The sequence below is a fragment of the Nyctereutes procyonoides genome, unplaced genomic scaffold, assembly GCF_905146905.1.
Source record: "Nyctereutes procyonoides isolate TBG_1078 unplaced genomic scaffold, NYPRO_anot_genome, whole genome shotgun sequence".
NCBI classification, from domain to species: domain Eukaryota; kingdom Metazoa; phylum Chordata; class Mammalia; order Carnivora; family Canidae; genus Nyctereutes; species Nyctereutes procyonoides.
In genome coordinates this window covers 12,838,306-12,853,856 of record NW_026575046.1, presented here as the reverse complement: position 1 = coordinate 12,853,856, position 15,551 = coordinate 12,838,306, and the positions used below count along the sequence as shown (strand labels likewise).

Genomic DNA, 15,551 nt, shown 5'->3' with positions numbered 1-15,551 from the left:
CCATATTTATTTAAATTGATCTCATTGACCAGAATTCAGATCATGAGTGGCTGATAGAATGTTTCTCTGGGACAGTCCTGATTTAAATAAGATTGGCTTGCGGCTAAATGAATATGATCAGCTTTTTGAACTTTGATGGTAATTCTGGTTCAGCTGTCACTGCTGTCACTGTTTTCCCCTTCTAAAAATATGATTGGAGTTGATTAGGGATGTTCCGCTTTTCACAGAGATGGTAAATTCCACCTCTAAACTTACAGATTGGTTTTATATTTAGATTTATATAACTGGTTATATTAATATATTTAAATACCGAGGAAATCCCTTCACTGTCTCAGAACACCAAGACTCAGCTGTGTTTCAAGTTGTGTTCCCTAGCCCGTTGTTAAAGGCAATGGCTGAAGATAAGCTGGCAGTGTCCACTTTATCTTTTTGGTCTTAACTATGCCAATTTAATTAAAATTCCTTGCATCTAAAAAAAAAAAAAAACAAATCCAAATATGACAAGCAGTTCACAGAGAGCCACATAGTCATACTATCAGAGCTAAGAGATTTAATGTACATGGGTATATTCAGGAAGTTTTTCTGAGGCAGTAAGACTTGGGGGATCCCAAAGGCGGATAGAAGGCCTCTTATTCAGGCAGAGGATTCCAGAGAGAGAGAATAATAGCATTTGCAAAGGTCCTGTGGCAAAAAACACATGCAGTCATCATGAAGGTTGCTTAGGAGTGATGAACTCAGTGAGAAGTAAGGTTCAAGAAATAAGCAGGAGTCAGGAAAGCAGTGTAGGCCCCCCAAATTAGTTTGGTCTCTACCCTTAATAAAAGTAAGAGAAACCACTGAATGGTGTCATAATACGAAGAGATGGGAATAATCACACAGTTATTTTTAAACGGTTCGCCTTAACTTCGTTCAGTTCTGGTTTATTTGCTTTATGGGTTAGTGTTCCGAGAAAATTCTCCTTTGAAGGTAAAGCAGCTAGAAAAATCTTTCAAATCAACAATGGGTTTATACAATGCCTCTGGGCAAATTGCAAAAAGGTATCTCTTCTTTAAGACGCTTTCCTTCCTTGATTGGAAAACTGTCCTAATATGTTGATTTTGCTAGAACAAAACTCTTCACTGCCATCTTTCAGGAAACTGTCATAATAAATACAAAAGCCTGTTTTTATGGTTCAAACAGTGCTTCCTTCAACGCAGCACTCTGTGCAGTCCACACCCACACGACCGTACTCAGTGGCCCTGGATCTCCACTGATCAACAAAGAAAGGAGAAAAGCAACTTTTTCTTCTTTGAAATAAGATAGCATAGTGTATAAATGTAATAAAACATGCAGTTTTGGGTCTTTAAGGCCTAACTATGACCAAAACTCATTTTCCAATGCTTACCCACTCTGCCTAGGTGTGGTGCTGGTGGGAGAGAGTAAGTGGCTCCAGATGGCAGATGGAAGATACCCTCCCCACGGCTGGTTGGATGGAGACCAAGAACTGGCAAGAATTTACACCAGAAATGCCACATCTGGCAGACCTGGGATCCAAAGAGGGACCCAGGAGCCACACTGCAATCACTGTTAACTGAAAGCCCTCGTGACTCCGTGCCAGGCAGTCTGTGAGGACAGCCCACGAGGGCATGAGACACCCAGGCCATGTCAGAAGAACCACAGGCCACGCGAGCAGCCTGGCTTCAGAAAACATACCCACACAGCTTGGCCTGAACGGGCTTTGTGTTATTGCAACACTCCACTCTTGACCAGAATCTCTCGGGCTCAGTTTGAATTCACAACCAATAGTTGTCAAACGCTGCATCCGAAAGCAGCAGTGAGATCCTTGTATATATGAGCTACTACGCGCCCTAGAAATTGATATACACTCTGAACTTAAATACACAGCTGTGCCCTCATCCCATTTCCAGCTTCAATGTTTTTTCTTTAATGAAAATCATTGCCCTCACAGATTTGTCTGGAAGATCCTGACCAAAAAAAAAAAAAAAAGAAAGAAAAGATTAAAAGAACGCCCTGTGGTCCTCTCCCATCCGGGGCTCTATCCTACTACCTTCAGCTAGTACCTCTGACCCCACCATCGACATCCTCAGGGACACATGGCTTCGGCAGAGCAGCTGGGGAAAGCAGAGGTGCACTTACTGCTCCCTGGACGGAAGATGAGCCGTCTTCTTCCCCGTCTGGCTCCTGGTCTTCGTTGTCGGTCCAAGAGGACACGTCCTCTACTGAACTGGTCAGATCAGGTAAACTCTTAGATGTCAACCTCAGGAGGTCTTCGGCGGAGGTTTCCTACGGGGACACAATGAAAGAGTCATGCATTACCCCATGGATGTTGGTCAAGGTCAAGGAAAACCCAACAGGGTCAGCCGGGAGTGCTCACACGCCCTGAACTCAAAGACCCCATGGAATGTATTATGTTCCACATTTCCAGGTTGGCCAGGTTACCTCACATGTCAGGGCAGTAGACCCAATGTAAACCCAAACCAATTTTTTTTTTTTTTTTTTTTTTTTTTTGCTGAAAAAAATCTGTGTTTCTTAGATATTTCTACAGGCAATCCAAATTCCCTCCACTTCAGAAACTCTGATACCTTCTCCTGCCTTGCGTTCCGGGTACAATCTAAACCTCCCTGTTGGCGGGCCAACATCTTAGGGCCCAGGGCTCCAAACACACCTCCCTCTATTCTCTCCTCCAACCCACACCTTCCACGCCAGCCGTACTGACCTTCCATCGTGCCAGGCTCTCCCCTGCCCTGCTCCCATGTCTACCAGCAGCTCCCTCTGTCCAGCGAGCTCAGCTTCCCAGCTCCGCTTGAACACCCTCTCCCGGAAGCCTTCCTGGACCGTCTCAGGAGGCATTCCACTTGTGTTTCCCTTCTTCCTGAATGTCCTTTATTGTTTTCTTTCATCGCCCTGCACATATGTCTAACTCTACCTGTCTCTCCTGCTTATCTGAGCGCTCCTCCAAGCGAAGGCCATTTCTACCCTGCGCCGTGTCCCCAGGCCCGGCACAGAGCTCTAGTATCCATGTGCTCCTCCCCCTCACTGCTCATCTCACTAGCATATGTTCACCAGAAAGAGATTAGACTGTTGATTGAATCACGACGCCAAAGTGGAGCCTGATAACGTCTCTTCAAAGAAAACAGCCCTTGAACAATTTTTAAAGGTCAACAAAATACATGGAATCAGACTCCATTAAGATTAGACTCTAAAGAGGACTCCACCATCGCCCTTCCTTCCTCCACACAGACGAGGCCACAGGGGTCAGTGGGATGCAGGCGAGGTCACCGATGCCACATGACAATCGCACACACAGAGGAGGCGCACGCTGCCACCCAGAACTCTCCAGGGAAATGCCACAGCACAGGAGGCGGGGGAGCAGGGCCGGGGCTGATGTGAGGCCAGAAAGGAGAGAAATGTGTCCTCCTCTCCTCCCACACCAGTCATTTCTACAAGTAAGGAAGCCTATGGAAAGTTTTGATCATCCTATTCCTCAGGGCTTGGCAGAAAGGAGAATAGAAGACACGCATCTTAAACAACAGGTGTTACAGACTCCTAGTAAGTGGGCACCCCGCGACACTGACATTTGTGATTAATTTGATGCGCAGCCCACCTGGGAGGCATCTGAAGCTCATTCATGGCAGGTCAGTAATTGTGGATACTATACAGTTAGACCTTACCTAAGGGAAGGAAAGAGCTCTGAAGCAAAAAGTGAGTTCAGCCCTCTTCTGCAAGGTCAGCTCTGCTAGACCATAAACGGAAACGAGATTTTTAAAAAGATGTAGGACAAAAAATGAAGGTCCCAACTGGTGAGTAAATTGCACAACAGGCACAAGATAGAATACTTCATGGTCAGGGACGCCTGGTGGCTCAGTGGTTGAGCATCTGCCTTCAGCTCAGGTCATGATCCCGGGGTCCTAGGATCGAGTCCGGCATCTGCCTCCCCGCAGAGAACCTGCCTCTCCCTCTGCCTGTGTCTCTGCCTCTCTCTCTCTCTGTGTGTCTCTCATAAATAAATAAATGCAATCTTTAAAAAAAAATACTCCATAGTCCTTAACAACAGTGCTACAGAAATGTACTTTCTGTATGCACAAAGATTCTTACAGCATGCTACTTGGCGCAAAAGCAGATGAAAAATAGCATTCCCATTTTAATAATGGTTGTAACAATAAACTAGATGTCGTAATATGTGATAACCATAAAGGCAAACATTTATCCAAGTGCTTCTTGCAACCAGCTGCATTGTTTGGGCTGTTCATATTTCATTTAATCTTCCTGACATTCCATGGAGTAGTTATGATTCTCATTGTCCAGGTGAGAAAACTGAAGTTTAAAAAATTGTAGCAAAAATAAAAAAATAAAAAAATTTAAAAATTTTAAAAAATTTAAAAATGTAGCAACTTGTTAAAGATCCGCGGCTTTTAAGGGGCTGTGCGGGCTCTGAAGTCCAGGCGGCTCTGCCTCCATTCTGACTCCGTGTGTTTGAGCCCATTAAAAAAACATGCCTGGAAGGACAGACCAGGTAATGGATAGAACTACTGGGGGTATTTGAAAATTTTATCTTCCTTTTCTTCTAGGTTTTCTACATTAGACATAGTAAGTGGATATTACTTGTTGATAAAAACGGAGAGTGATAAAGAGAGAGAGAAATCTGTGTTTATATGCAGGTACTTCTGGGAATACCAAAACACACTTGGATATTCTGATTTCATTCATTAGACAAAAACCTTATAAGCTCGTCTGTATAAACAAACAACATATTTGTATGGAGACATGAGACGCTCTGTCCTGAAGAAAGTAACTGCGTGATGTTTTCAAAACAATGTCCTAAAGTTTGGTGACAAAGGTTCTATTTTCTACAATGATAATTTATATTTTTATTATTCTTTTTATTCAGCGAATCAAAAGCTCTTTCCCCTCCTCTTCCTCTCTTTAAATACAATGACAAAACAAAGACTCTGGATTACTTGCTCTTTTTGGATAATGAAGAGGACCAGATGCCAAGAGGTGTGGAAAGATGGATTTTCTTCTCTCCTACATGGATGAGCATCTTGGATGGTGGAGATTAAGTTTAGGAACAAACAGTGGGCAGCTGCTATAGCAACGTATTGCCTAGTTATAAATGGAGCCTATGGGAAGAACTGAAGGGTATCATTCCTCCGCGGTCTCGGTCATCTTTAGGCCTGTCGTTCAGTACAGATGGCCAAGAGCAAGAGCTTGACAACCGAAACATCCATTCCTGGGCTCCAGACTGCTTCTCAGTCCTACAAAGACCCGGTGAGTGTCCCTAAATGTCAAAGCCCCTCGCAGGAACACATTACCCTTCCCTAATGCCACTGGCTCTGTGTCCTTTATGTCTTAAATGACTAAGAGGCAGCTTGGTGGACAGGAACAAGCACGAAACTGTGGAAGCCTTACGGACCCATGATGAAACCTGCTTCTGCCTCCTACTGCTTGTGCAGCCTCTGGGTAAATTAATAAACTACTCAGATTTTAACTTCATCTTTTGAATGAAAAGAACCAACATCTCTCTCATGGGATTTCAGGAATTAAACGAGACCATAGGTAAAAAGCTCCTGGCACCCACTGTGCCCTTTGTACCCTGGCACACGTTAGTGCCCTTTGAGTCAGCAAGTGGGACCACAGCTCACATATCATCCAGGAAACCAGCTTTCAAAACCCCCTGTATGCTCCTCAAGTATGCTTCCCCATGAGTGGACCGTTTTTTAAATTATTTAAATTTTAGGTAGTGCAATATTAGGGTGCAATATTGGTTTCTAGAGTGGAATTCAGTGATCTATCGCTCACATACAACACCCAGTGATCAGCACAAGTGTCCTTAACATCCGTCCCCCATCTAACCCATTCCCTACCCACCTCCCTCCATCAACCCTCAGTTTGTTCTCTATACTTAAAAGACTTTTATGGCTTGTGTCTCTCTCTCCTTTTTTTCTTTTCCTCCTTTCCATATGCTCATCTATTTCTTTCTCAAACTCCACATATGAATGAGATCATTCCATTTCACTTAGCATAATACATTCTAGCTCTATCCATGTTGTTGCAAATGGCAAGATTTCATTTTTTGATGGATGAATAATATTCCATTACATATATACCACATTTTATCTATTCATCAGTTGATAAGACATTTGGGCTCTCTCTATAGTTTGGCTATTGTTGATAAACACAATAGACAGTGTATGAACAATGCTATAAATATTGGTGCATGTATCCCTTAGAATCTGTATTTTTATATCTTTTGGGTAAACACCTAGTAGTGCAATCGCTGGATTGTAGGGTAGTCCTATTTTTAACATTTTGAGGAACCTCCATATTGTTTTCCAGAGTGGCTGCACCAGTTTGCATTCCCACCAACAGTGCAAGAAAGTTCCCCTTTCTCCACATCCTCGCCAACATCTGTTGTTTCCTGTGCTGTTAATTTTAGCCATCCTTACAGGTGTGAGGCAATACCTCATCATGGTTTTGACTTGTATTTCCCTGATAAGGAGTGATGTTGAGCATCTTTTCATGTGTCTTTTTTGGGGGGGAAAGTGTCTATTCTATGTCTTCTGCTCATTTGTTAACTGGGTTATTTGTTTTTTGAGTATTGAGTTTGATAAGTTCTTTATAGATTTTGGATACTAGCCCTTTATCTGATACGTCATTTGTAAATATCTCCTCTCATTCTACAGGCTACCTTTTAGTTTTGTTAATTGTTTCCTTTGCTGTGCAGATTTTTATCTTGATGAAGCCCCAATATTAGTTTTGCATTTGTTTCTCTTGCCTGTGGTGATGTGTCTAGTAAGAAGTTGATCGAGCCGAGGCCAGAGAGGTTGCTGCCTATGTTCTCTTCTAGGATTTTGATGGTTTCCTCTCTCACATTAAGGTCTTTCATCCACTTTGAATTTATTTTTGTGTAAAGTGTAAGAAAGTGATGAGTGGACCTTTTTAATTTTTATTTTATGTTTTCTTTGTGTCTGTGTGTTGGTCTCTTGTGCTTGACTTAGAAGAGATTTTTCTCTTTCTCATCTTCCAAACTAGAAGAAGAAAGAAGTCAGCATAGAAATAAAGGTTGGGTGGCCATGGTATACTGCTTGTGCAGGAACCCCTCCATTCTTGAGCCACAGACTATGGGGTGGGGGGTGGGGGGGATGGACTGTGCAAACATAGGACTCAGCGTGTGTGAGTGTTTAAGACCAGATGGTGCTTTTCAAACCTCAATACCTCTGGCTGAAAGGGGAACTTGCTTGTCCTCCCCTTGAAGCATTTCCCTTTTGTGCTCTGCTCTCCTTCCTGCCCCTAGTGAGAAGACACCAGGGTGCCCCATGGTATCTCTGGGAGGGGAAGAGGGAGTGGAGACTGTCTCAACTCCTGCCTCTGGGGCCTCAATGCCAAACCTTCCTCCCAAGTCTGTGCCAAGGCTCTGTGTTCTTGTGGGAAGCCTAAGTGTCTGAGTTATGGGATTGGGGTGGAAGGTGTAAAAGAACTACAGATTTTCCAGGTAGTTCGAAATGTTTTAATTATTAAATAGTCCAATAATAGGCAATAAACCTTGTAATCTAAGAGGAAAAATACAGAAAAACTTGTGGATGCTAAGTTCAAAAAAATAATAGGGATAATGAGGAAAGAATTACCCATCCTGGCAAGAGTATATTGCTACAAAGGGTTGAAGAGTGGAGTGGTTTCCCACCCCTGCTTCCATGGACTAGAATGAAGCCCAGGGACTCTCCTGCACTAGCTCCTAAGTCTGGTGGGTGCTTTTCTATCTTATCAGCAGCAGATGGGACAGCCAAGCAGAAGCAAGAGGACTCAGGTCCTTCTATTTCTGGTCACACAGCTGTGGAGGCCTGCAGCCTTTATCCAGGACTCTAAGGCTGGTGATGCCAGGGGACAAAGTGGATGCTGGGGGCATAAGACATTGGCATTATTTTAACACACTCCAGGGATGAGGGTACAAGAAGTACCAGCCTGAGCCCTCATGAAAAAGAGGTGATAGCCAGAGGGAGGGGACAGACACTGGTTGTGCATCAAGAGCCAGGGTCCTGGAGCTGCAGACACATCTAGGTCTCTGAGAGATGGAAGCCAGCCACAGGAGCTTGGCCTCACTGTCTCATCAGGAAAATTGAGGAAGAAGGGGAGAGGGTGGCTGGACAAACAGGATTCATGGGGCGTCCTGTAGTGCCAACACTCTGTGAGGCCGTGAGACAGAACCAGGGCCTGTGGCCTGCCCACGGCTAGCCCTGAACCTTTCTTCCTTCAGGACCTGGCAGATGTGCAGCTCCACACCTCTCCTTCGTCCCTGCCAACCAGCGGGCTTCCAGGTCTCCTTTTGGGTTTCACCCTGGGAGAGGTGCTACTCTCTCCACCTTGTCCTTCCATCCATCCTACCATTTCTCCCTTTTCCTTAGTCCTAGAACTGCTCTTCCATCTACTAAATATTTCATCCAGAGGCTACCCTTATGGGCTTGCCTTGTAGAATCATGTCCATCTAAATGGCCCAAGTAAATGTGCAAGTATGTGTGTGTGTGTGGCACAGAGAAGGCTCAAATCCAAATTCACCACCATCATTAAAAATATTAAACAAACAAAGAAACAAACTACCTACCTTGCTGGCTACCACCAGCTGAACCATTCCAGTGGCTGAGCGAAGAATGGCCACAGCTTCCTCATGGGAGAGCCCCACCAATAAGTGACCATTGATTACCAGCAGCTCGTCTCCTAAGGACAGTCTGCCATCCCTGAGGAAATGGAGATGGGAAAAAAATCCCTTGTCAAGATATTCTGGGCTTGAGAAGGGACATTTTCCTGGAGCTGGGGAGGGTCGCAAGAGGGCACAGTTAAAATCAGGCTAAGGAAAACATAGAGATGGCCAGCGACAGTTTGGGCTCGGATTCATCCTTTGGTCTGGCTGGGTCCTCTTGCCCACTTAGGGAGGCTCCATGACTTCACATGGTAGCCTGGTAGCAGGCAAGGTCTTAAGGCACCACTGTATTCTGCATCAACCTTAATGAAATGCCTCCCATCCAGGGGGAGACAATGACAGAGGATCTGAGACCCCAAGGTTTTTGGATAGTTGAGTCATTCTGTTCTCAATCCTAATGCCATCCTGTCCTCACAACTGAGCTGTCAGCTGAGTCATTGAGCTAAGCACGCCAAACAAAGGCATCAAGCTCAACAGAAAGCCTTCTCTAACCTGCTGCCCTCTCTCTCTAGGTGACACTGCCCTGGCCAGATTCCCTCTGCAGCCCTAGCATGTGTCTGTGGGCCCCCCCACCCCCACCCCCAACACACATGCAGAGTTATAGGACCTTGAGGATAAATCTCTCAGTGTCATTTTCATCCTACAGCCAAGCTTCATCAGAAGGATGAACACAAAACTAACCAAACAGACTGACCAATTTCCTGCTATTGCAGGTATCAGACCTGGTCTACAAATGTGTCCTGTTTCTTTATTTCCCCTAAAACAAATTACAGCTGACTTAGAGTTTCCTTCCCACTGGGCTGGGGTTGCCTGCCCTAGGGTGGGTCAAGGGTCTGGGGTGGCAATCTGTGCCAGAGCATTGTGCAGGCCTCCTCAGTCATGATGGATCAGCAGTCCTGTGGGTTCCACTTGAACCTCCAATGGTCTGGTCTCCCAAGGTCCCAAAGGAGCTAGAGGTTTTACATCTCCATTGCTAAATATGGGATAGAAAATCAGGTGAGAGGGATGGACTCTAAACTCAGGGCTCCACCATGACCTCTGAAGGCTTTATATCAACACCCAGGGTGCTGCTTTGGGACCTGTGCCTGGCCCCAGTATTCCCAGATTCACTCAGCTTTCTCTCCAACATGTTGACTCTTCCCACCTTGCTTTTTTTTCAGCAAATCAACCAGCTTCTCTCCACCATTCCCTCCTTCACTAGTTTCTTTCTCTCAGTCCTCTAGAGCATGCATCATAATCGTTTCCATGTATTTAAGCTTTCACAGAAGACAGGAGGCACCAGAGACTTCTGATAGCCTCTGATTTCTGTCCTTCAAAAATCCCTAAAGCAGAGAAATGCTAAGAACTTTTCTAGTTTCTTGGAATGGAAAGAGACGGGGGATAAAAGCCCACAGAGAACAAACTGGAACCTCAAGGAGGTGTGTGGGTGGGCCACGGAGAAAGAGAGAGATTCAGAAGTAAAAAAGAACACAAAGTTCTGACCAGTGTCTGAATTTATTCAAGACTATCCCTACCTCCATCCCTTTTCTTATTTTCCTCTTCAGTTCCGTCTCTCTCATCCCCTGTTATTAACTAGAATGCCCGACCTATGAATTATAAACTCCAGAAGCACAGAGAGCACACACACAACTCCAGGCTAAGGGCGAAGAGAACATGGTGAAACCCACTAGAAAGAGCTCACACAGAAAACAGACCAGAACAGTCCTATATAAGTTCATCTCTGGGCACAGGAATTTCCTAATTGCCAACTTTCCAAAGACATGCTAGAACCTAAAACCTAGGATTAATGGGAAAATGGGTATCTGATGGGAGTTCCTCAAGGCATATCTCATGTGGGAAATTTAATGATGCTCTTCTGGATAATAACTAAGGTCTTAATCCTTACACGATGTCTGCCCCCCAGATAATTGACAAGTGCAGTTATTCTCACCTCGAGTTGTTAGCATCTTACTCTGTAGTCATGAGACTAGAACTGGGACATGAAACACATTGAATTTGTACCCTTGTCCTCTCCTTAGTCTAACAATCTTTACTTCTGGCTCCTTCAACTCCACAAGATATATTTTTCAAAGCCCCCTGGGTCTGGGGCAGGCCAACACCACTCTGGTGTGCCCTATTGCCCTTATAACCAGGTTACCTGGACTGAACACCAAATTCCCAACTAGATTTACCTCACTCATCCGTGAAACTCTACCATTATACACCTACTGTGTACGTGTGGCCACACAACATGCCTTGCCAATAGTAGACACCCTGTGTATATGGAAGCAATCAGCTAGCAAGGCAAAAACATGCTGTATATTTTGGGATAGTTACATCCTTGTAACTCCAAATGGACTTCTTGGCACATGCTCTGCCTAAGATCTATCATTCTTTCTACTTGAGATGATAGTTCAGGTTAAAAAAGAAATTTTGAAGGATGAATGGTTCAGGCCACAAGGAGAAAAATTCACATTTCCTTTTACATACATACAAGTGCGTGTAGAATCCTGAAAGACCTGACACAGCGCGTGAACTGTGGGCACACTTAAAATCAATTACTTTCCCAAGTCATTAGCCACAATCTCACGGGGGTTAAGATGTCAGGAATGTGGTGTTCTGTCAAATAGCAGAGTCTCAATAGGTAACCACATATTACCAGTATCCCAAAAGGTAGGATAAATAACAATCACTTGAAACTCAAAACAGACCACAAAGAAATGCGATCTCTCCTGATTTGGAGGAGTCTGCAGGATCTCCAGCAATTAGCCACTTCCTGTGCCCAGAGGTGTGTTTAATTAGAACTGCTCATGCCTGATTTTCTTCCATGCTCCAGCACAGTCTTTATGAGCTGCAATTACCAGGGCTTTGACCAAATGGAAGAGTCCTACACCCGGAGGAAGGGAAGGGAGAGGATAAGGAGGCAGAGAAAAAGGGAGAGTTATCTAGTCACCTGTGTGCGGCACCTCCTTCCTTCACTTGAGTGACAACGATAGCGTGAGGTGAGCGCTTTGATCCTCGGCCTCCACTAACCTGAATTCCCAGCCCATCCGATTCTTTAAGCAGCTCCATCTTCCATATCCGGCCAACTTCCTCCTTGGAAGAAAAAGCGAGCACACTGTGAAGTATCTGGACAGACACATGGCATTGACACAGGAGAGTGGAGCTGCTGGGTCAAGCCAAATATTCATTAATTGTCAACAGGTATTACAGATGACTACAGAAAGAAAATGTTCTGTGTGCTGGAGCAAAGTCTCTAGCTGCCAGTCCTGTCTAATAGAATGTTCTAGGATGATGGAAATGTTCTATGTACAATCCAACATGGAGTCACTAGCCACAAATGTGAGTAGTGGCAACTGAGATGCTGAATTTTTTATTTCATTTAGTTTTAATTAAATTAAATGGCTACCTATGGCGAGTGGCTATAATAATGGACAGTAAGAGTGATTATCCAATTTCCTGACCAGGAATCTGTTAAGTAAATCTGCTTCTGCCTGAAACCCAGTTACCACTGTGTGTGTAAACACTGGCTGTGTCTGGCTTCCATTTCTTTTACACACAGCTACTAATTAATATAGGAAGATGAAAAGACAACGTTAGGTCTTAGTTCTAGGAGAGTTCAACTAATTTCAGCCCAACTCTGCCACTTTACTTATGAATGTCCTTCTGTCTAAAACCCTTACGTTCCTCGCCTCTAAAGGGGGGATAATTATTAATGCTTTCCGACTTGTCATTAGGATTAAATGAGATATTTATGGAAGCAGCAGTGCTTCTGGCAACTAGTAGAGACATAATAAATGTTGACTGGTAACCATATATTATTTATATATGCACAAATATATGTTAAAACCACCCTATTGTGATATACCCAATGGTATTGTAATAGCATCGCATAATGTGGAGTTGTCCAATCACTATGTTGTACACCCGAAGCTAACATAACATTGTATGTCAACTATACTTCATTTAAAAAAAGAAAAACCAACGTGTTGAATTGGATCTCAAACTTCCTTAGAACACAAAAATGAGATCTTAGGAGAAGCCCAAACTGGAAATTAATTGAATCTGTTACTGGCTTCTATAGACACTGAACTGTACACTCTTCGAATACATTAAAACGTGTTTCAATCCTTGCAAAAATCTATTCTTCAAAAAAAACTAATCATGTCTCTAAGTCCCCTGGACTACTGGTAGCTTCTCTGCTTTGGTTAATTCTCCACTTGACTCTCTGTTTTCCTCCAAGGATGCAAACATATGCCTGATACAAAATGCTTAAGTTCCTTCAGATACTTGGTTGTTCAGAGAAATGAAAGCAAAACCTTCCAAGGTGATTAACTTTGGGGGTCTTACTTTAGGCTCACTCCTGGAAGTTCTTTTTATCTCTCAGTCTATGGGTATGGATCACAATGCATTCCTCAACACATAAAACAAAATCCATGTCCTTTCCTCATCCATCATGAAGGTCTAATGGAACCATTAAGGTCCACTATGGACAAAGCCATCTTCTTCCTAGAAATAGGCAACCTTCCCACTTAAGCTACTTGCAAAGGAGAAAGAATGTGAAGCATTCAGAAAATCTAAAATACACATTGTCAGAAACTAAAATGAAACTTTATGCAATAGTAAAAAAGCCAGATGTTAAACAGTCACTGATGTGCAGCAATAGGAATGTCTGGGGAAATTATTAACAGAGACCTGTTGGATCCTATACTTTTTCTAGTACAGCACTACTCAGTGGGGCTCCATTACTCCGGCAACATGCAGTGGTGCCAACGGTCTCCTTCATCTGCTGACCACAGACAAACGATGCCTGTCTGGCCAAATGTAACTTCAGAAGTCACTGGCTTACCACAGTAGTTCATGAACTTGTCAACAATCCCTATATCATCCAATCATTTCACTTTGGACTCCATCATTTTTGGTTTGTTGCCTCTGACCTCTGGAACACCTTTTTTCTCTTCTCCATTCAGAAATAACCTCCCTGTCCTTCAAAGTCTCTCACAGCTCCACTATTTCCAAAAAGCCATCCTTGAGAGTCAGTGCTACTGACAAGATGGCAACTTTCGACACTTCCAGCACGTGAGGTCCTACGGCCTAGTGGATAGCCCCAAAGGGAAAAAATTCAGGGAGGTGCTGATGGCTGTTGTCCCAGCTTGCATCCCACACTAGCACATGGGTCAGCCCTATGGCTGCCTCCCTGGGCCTAACAAAGTAGCTGAGAAACTAGAGCAGAATGGTGGCTTGATTTGTTCTTTCCATGAATGATATGCCATGGCTACTAGGGTCTTGAAGATATGGGATAGTGCTCCACCCTCTCCCAGTACAGAAAAGCTGTGAAATCCTTTCCCCAAAGCAACAGGGACCATAAAAAGAGTCTAGAAATACGAAAGTTGATTTGGCTTTAGCCTAAATTAGTAAAAGCTTAGCCCATTACTAGTTGCACCATCATTTCCTCCCTGTCCTACCACCTTTTTGTTAAACAGAGTATGTTAAGTATGTTTCACAGAGGGTATGACGATACCAAATATACAGTCCTTTCTCATTTTTAAGTGCTTTTAGAAACAGAACTTGTGGCATGGAACACATAAAACTATGATCATGTTGAAAGAATAATGACCTAATATATACTCTTGACAAAAGAGCTAAAGACAATTTTCATTAACAGCATTCACATGCTCCCTTCATACCCCTGCCCAACACACACACACGGTTAAATGCAAAATAAAACACATATCTAATAAAAAGGCTTCAGAGGGCAGGAATGACCAATCTTTAATACAGCCCCCAACTATGCTAGTCAAGAAATGGATCTTCTTTTTCATTTTTATCCAACAGCATGAGTGTTGCCTCCATGACTGAAAGTAGGAACTCTAAGGGGAGAGTTCAAAGAAGTCCACGCAAGTTTCCCTGCTCTGGAATTTCTTGATCATCTAATGAGGAGTTCAGAGGTACACAAAGGAAGGCACAAACAGGAAGGAAGAGGCAGATGTTATCTGAGTCCATTGTACAACTGTCAGTATTACATCTAGCTGCCCACAGCTGAAAACCGTGTTCAATTACAAATAAAGTCAGTGTCTAAAGTTTATGAGGCTAAAGCTGATGCTGGCAGAAAATCAACAGGCCAACTTAAATATAATAATATTAAGCATATTTTCAGCTGCTTCCTTACAGTTCTCCTTGGGTATCTAATATACACGTCAGTATGGTCAAAACAGGACTTTGCCTCTGTCTTGCTTCTGGCTTTCTCACCTTCATGGAAAAAGCACCATCATGCACTCAGGCTAAAGAGGATTTGCAAACTAAGAGCTCACAAGTTATCTTTGATTCCTCCTTCTACTTCCTATACCCAAACCATAAACAAGATCTGCAGGTTCTACTTGCAAAACATATCCACATCCATCTAACTTCTGCTTCTTCCTGTTAATCACTGCAGTTGAGCCCACCAGCATCTCTAGCTTGGGTTATCACAGTAGCCTCCAATCTGGTCTCCCTTTTTATTCTTTGCTTCCTACAATCCCCTGTTCTCCATTGTACATCTAGGGTCTAGGGTGACCTCTTTTTCTTTTTTCTAAAAGGATTTATTTATCTATTTTAGAGGGAGAGACAAAACATAAGTGGGGGCAGAGAGGGAGAAAGAGAAAATCCTCAAGTAGATTCCCCACTGAGTGTGGAGCCTGATGTGGGGCTTGATCCCAGGACCCTGAGATCATTCGTGACCTGAGCTGAAATCAAGAGTCGGCCACCTAACCAATTGAGTCACCCAGATGCCTCTCTAGGGCGAACTTTTAAAATACATACATTATGATACATTTAGCTTAAACCTTCCAACAGCTCCTACTAGGCTCAGACTGAGGTTGGAATCTTTGAGATGGCGTACACA

General features: G+C 43.6%; 1 protein-coding gene across 8 annotated transcripts in view; it reads right to left on the bottom strand.

Annotated features, from left to right (window-relative positions):
* The window catches only part of PDZD2 (PDZ domain containing 2), a 358,960-nt gene that overhangs the window by 75,779 nt on the left and 267,630 nt on the right, over positions 1 to 15,551 (bottom strand). For 5 of the 8 annotated variants that reach the window (XM_055325628.1, XM_055325629.1, XM_055325632.1 and 2 more), the window contains 3 exons: positions 11,625 to 11,767; positions 8,597 to 8,729; positions 2,137 to 2,283 (listed from right to left, as the gene is read on the bottom strand). In XM_055325628.1, the coding sequence (XP_055181603.1) occupies positions 2,137 to 2,283; positions 8,597 to 8,729; positions 11,625 to 11,767 (423 nt within the window). Of the gene's footprint in view, positions 1 to 2,136; positions 2,284 to 8,596; positions 8,730 to 11,624; positions 11,768 to 15,551 lie in introns of those variants that run through there. The other 3 variants (XM_055325636.1, XM_055325630.1, XM_055325631.1) reach the window with 3 other exon arrangements.